This window comes from Zea mays, chromosome 1 (assembly GCF_902167145.1).
Source record: "Zea mays cultivar B73 chromosome 1, Zm-B73-REFERENCE-NAM-5.0, whole genome shotgun sequence".
In the NCBI taxonomy this organism is placed as follows: domain Eukaryota; kingdom Viridiplantae; phylum Streptophyta; class Magnoliopsida; order Poales; family Poaceae; genus Zea; species Zea mays.
Window position 1 is genome coordinate 243,127,406 of NC_050096.1, and position 4,728 is coordinate 243,132,133.

General features: G+C 56.1%; 1 protein-coding gene across 1 annotated transcript; it reads right to left on the bottom strand.

Moving 5' to 3' along the window:
• Positions 1 to 1,157: 1,157 nt before the first annotated feature.
• Positions 1,158 to 3,035, bottom strand: LOC100192886 (uncharacterized). The gene is made up of 4 exons (NM_001157523.2): positions 2,758 to 3,035; positions 2,274 to 2,638; positions 2,095 to 2,173; positions 1,158 to 1,959 (listed from the first exon to the last, which is right to left on the bottom strand). Exons 1-4 carry the CDS (start codon positions 2,915 to 2,917, stop codon positions 1,436 to 1,438), a joined length of 1,128 nt encoding a protein of 375 aa, NP_001150995.2. The 5' UTR covers positions 2,918 to 3,035; the 3' UTR covers positions 1,158 to 1,435.
• Between the last annotated feature and the right edge of the window lie 1,693 nt (positions 3,036 to 4,728).

Genomic DNA, 4,728 nt, shown 5'->3' on the forward strand with positions numbered 1-4,728 from the left:
TTTTTCTATTTTTTAAAGTATAACAGTTACATATTCACAAAAGTATATATTTAATTTTTAATAACTTTAATACCGATCTTTACTCCAAGCGTCAAGATATGTTTTTTTAAAACGGAAAGAGTGCACGTCATCAATCGGTTGTGACTGCACTGCAGATAAGTTATCGGCCTCTGTTGTCAAAACGTATGGGCGAGCGGTAGACGACCACCCCGACACCCCGCCCGCACAGCATACTGCCATAAGCATTTCCGAAAATAAACTAGTAGTGCTACCGTTTGAGAAGGACAAGCTTGGTTCGCAGACTCGCAGCCGCAACCGCAATGCAATACGGCAGCAGCAGCGGCGGCGGCGCAGAGAGAGAAAAAAAATCACCTAGAAACTCCACTGCTACATACGCACACACCCACGTCAGATCGAAGAAACCCACGGCCGCCACGCCATCCCTGTCGCTCAGTCACCGCCGCCGACGTCGCGTTGCAGTCGGGTTTTACTTTTCCCGTAGAGAGCAGCCGGATTTTACTTTTTTTCCCGTAGGGAAAAGGACAAGACGATTACGATTAAAGTATTGTTGGCGACATGCTTAGGGCATGTACAGTGGGTGTCTTAAGTTGTGTCTTAAAGTGTGTCTAGGGGGGTGAATGTAAAAAATCTCAAGACATGTATCTTGACGAAGACACAGTGTCTTAGCTCTATATTCGAGACAGGAGACTATTTGATTGGTCACTTTAATTTATTGAATGTTCTGATTGGTACAATGAATATGGTAAGACACATGTTTTAGACATGACCACTGTATTATGTTGTGTTTTAGCTGTGTCTTATACTTGGAGTACCGTGCAGCTGTATCTAGGTTGTACATGCCCTTAGCTATTCCAGACCCACAAGACAACACACTACCGTGCACAAGGAAGAACCCGCATTAGCGCTAGTGACCCCGACTAATTATCCTACCGCAATCAGACGCTGTGAGCGCCGACGCGATGATCACCCCCGTCTGGACGTCGGCAGGAGCGGCCAAAGCGGGCGGGCGGGCGTCTCGAACCCTCCTGCGGGTCTCACCGACGTCGCTGACCTCACCGTCGACGGCGACACGACACCACGTCCAACTTGGCCGTTAACTGAGCACTATCAGCGGCGTCGCAAATGGCGATTAGCGATGACAGAAGGGCAAAACTTTATCGGGTCCGGATAGATTTTACACATGACGATGCGTTACACCGGGGCGGGGCGGGGCGGGGCGGCGAGACTCTCATTTACACAGGTCTGCTGGAAGAACTGATCTCGGATCGGAGCACTGCTTAAGCTAGCTACTACTCACTGATAATTTTAACTAAAGACACCGCTAATCCAGGACAAGCCCATGGTTCTTGGTCTCACACGGAGGAAGGGGGTGCCAAGGCGCGGCGGCGGCGGCAAACCGGCGAAGCGAGCGAGTTCACATGACGGAGCAGGCGTTGGGGTTCTCGTCGCTGAACATCTGGGGCGCGTGGAGGTGGGTGGGGCCGTACGCGTAGGCTGGCGCGGGCGGGTAATGGACGCCGCCGCCGTTGGGGTAGAAGCCGGCGTGGTGGTTGGGCGGTGGGGCGGCACCGTAGTAGCCGCCTGGAGCCGGCTGGTGGTACGGCGCGTACCCGTAGTGCGGCGGCACCTGGTACATGCCGGCGTCGGCCAGGGGCGGCGGCGCCACCGACGCGGAGGCGGCCGCGGCCCCGGCCTTGTCCTTCTTCTCCTCGGCCCCGCCGCCGCCGCCGCCGCCACCGTCCTTCTTCTTATCTCCCCCGTCTCCTGCGCCCTTGTCCTTCTTGTCACCGCCGCCGCCGCCGTCCTTCTTGCCGGGCGCCACCACTTCCACGTCCCGGCTGAGCTTCTCCCTGAGGTACGCCGGCAGAGCGGCGCCGTCCATGGTGCCGGTCACCTTCACCAGGTCCTTGGCGGCGTCGAACGCCACGTCCTTCACGCCTGGAATGGAATGGAATGGACGCACAAAATTGTCAGGTCCAATTTTTAGATCTCCACGGAAAAGGCTCTCAAAGCCTTTTGACGATTCTCGTGGGATGCGAATAAAACTGCGACGGATGCCTAGGAAAACCTCACCTTTGATCTTGGAGATGCGGCGCTTGATGCGCTCGATGCAGCCGTCACAGTGCAGCCGGATCTTCAGCGTCACAGTCTCCTGAAAGAAAAAAAAAAGACCGTCGTTCAGTTGCTGAGCAAGGCGGCAGACGGTGACGAGACGAGGGTCGCCGGACTTGAATAATCGGCTAGTAAATGACCTCCTTGGGCTTCTTCTTCTCCTCCTTGGGCTTGTCGGCACCCTTCTCCTTGTCGGCCTTCTTCTCGCCGCCGCCCTTCTCCTTGTCGGCCTTCTTCTCTCCGCCGCCCTTTTCCTTGTCGGCCTTCTTCTCTCCGCCGCCGCCGCCGCCCTTCTCTTTGTCCGCCTTCTTCTCGCCGCCGTCCGCTTTCTTATCCTTCTCCTTCTCCTTGTCCTTCTCCTTCTTGGGTGGGCCGGCGCCGGCGGAGACGATCTGCACGGGCTTCTTCGCCCTGGCCTCGATGCGCTCCTTGAGCTCCACCGCGTCCGCCGGACCGGTCACGACCACCTTACCCGCCGCCATGTCCGGCGTCACCGACTCCACACCTGCACGTGCGTGCGGCCACAGAGCAACCGAACGGACGGTGAGAAACAAGGAACAAGCCCCACCGCAAGAGAAGTACACGCGTAACCGCCGGTAATCTGGGGGAAGAGCGCGTACGCACCTGGGGCGTGCTTGATGGCCTTGCGGACCTTGTTGGCGCAGCCGGCGCAGTGCAAGTCGACCTTCAGCACGATGGGCTGCGGCGCGGCCCCGGCGCCGGCGTCCTTCTTCTTGTCGCCGCCGGCGGCGTCCTTGTTGCCCGCCTTCTTGTCCTCTCCCATGGCGGCCGGCCTTTGTCTGTCTCGTCGACCTGTCTCTGTGGCGGGGCGGGGGGCGGTTACCGAGGGCGCTGGGCGCCGCGGAGTTCGAGGTGGAAGGCTGGGGCGTTCTGAGACGGAGAGGGCCGAGTGCCCCGGTGGGGGCGGCGTTAAATAGGCGGCGGGACCGGGCGGGTGATGAGCGGGCCGCGGGGGTGGGTGCGCGCGCACAAGCGCAGTGATGGCGGAGGGGGGAGCCAGAGTGGGGCTGCTGCCAAGCTGCTGACCGCGGACCGGCTGGCTCGTCGCTGCAGTGGATGTGGACGTGTCTGCCGCGCGTGCGCGCGCCGCCAAAGGATTTCCTCTCCCGGCCTTCTTCCTCGTTGTTTCGTTGGTAGTGCCGTTTAACAACGGGAGTAGAAGTGTTCCGCTTGGAGTTGAAGTCCTTTTTAATGGCATGGATTTTGAGTAATAACTGAGTACAGCACTAGCATTACCGATTTTTTGGTCTGTATGTGACACGGTAACGCCCATAACTATTTTTTTTTTGTAAAAGAAAAAGGTGTTCACTAATGAAGAAACCAACAAAACTACAAAAGAGAGACTGACAGTTGCCACCGAGCGCAGAGACGGAAGGCTATGAATATGATGACGCCTCTACCTGTGGGATGTGCCTGTGCGGTGCCAACGACGCCGTAGCGCACACGTTTGGTCACTCATGCGGCTATGGCCATGGCCGCTCGCTTGCTTCCCGGAACGGCCGCGCCCCGGGAAGCCACGTCCGGATGACGTCATCGCCCGCCGGTTTCGGTTTGTCTGGGCGAGCCCGAGTTGTGAGTGGTGACCGGGGGCGGGGGACGCCAGGCGCCCAGGCCGCGCGCATGGGGGGTGGTGGCGGGAGGCCACCGGCGGTACGGCGCCCACGTGTGCCCCACCTGCGCTGCGCTGGCTTCGTACGGGAGGCGCGGCCCGGCGGATTTTTTTTTCAAACGATGGTTGGCGCTCGCCGCCCTGCAGGGCGGAATCCCCGCGCGGCAGCCCACGGACGGGACGGGCCTTCCCGGCTGTCACGGGCTGACGCCTCACATACAGGCTCCTGCTGCGGCCGCTTTGAGTCCATGTCATTGTCGGGTTGTTTCTCGTAATTCCCCATTCGTGAGCAGGCGTGCGTTGGTACGGTGTTTATGCTGCGAGCACGGTTCCACGTGACATCACATAATATGAGTGGGTCCGGCAGGCCCAGCAATTGAATGGCTTATTCTCTGCTGGCTCCGAACTCAAATCTGTTGGAGCGCAGCGGTAACGAGATTCGAGAGAACAGAGAGGAATAGTGAAAATGACGGTTGTGTGTTTTATTGCAGGGAATATACAGGTGAAGGGGTGCGTTCTCAAGTGGATGTCCCTTGAAAATTATCTATCGTACCCCTTGGATTGATCACAGATACAATATTTTATAACACTCCCCTTGATCAATTCAAGTCCATTTGATAATCTGCAAGCTGTCTTCCAATATATTATCTTCTCAAAAACTCTGGGGGAAAAATAAGGAGTATACAATATCTTTTGGATAATGAGATAATCTTACTTGAACTCCAAAAGAAAAATATGCTTGTAATCATCATGCATAAAAAACCCTTGTGGGGAAAAGTCAATGATGAAGCATATAGCTTAGTTGATATTACCTCATTAAAAACTTTGGATGAGAAAACCTCAATAATGCAAAACTCATACAAAGAAAAGAGTGTAATATGATGGTACAAAATAGGTCAAATATCATGGAGAATTACTCCCCCTCATCCTTGCAAGCACTTAAGTCTTCTCATACCAATCACCTC

Bases quoted from the DNA above. Each gene is read 5' to 3' on its own strand.
- LOC100192886 (NM_001157523.2), bottom strand. From the start codon at position 2,917: ATGGGAGAGGACAAGAAGGCGGGCAACAAGGACGCCGCCGGCGGCGAC. The intron at 2,639-2,757 runs GTGCGTACGCGC...ACGCACGTGCAG, and splicing joins GGCCATCAAGCACGCCCCAG to GTGTGGAGTCGGTGACGCCG. The intron at 2,174-2,273 runs GTCATTTACTAG...TTTTTCTTTCAG, and splicing joins AGAAGAAGAAGCCCAAGGAG to GAGACTGTGACGCTGAAGAT.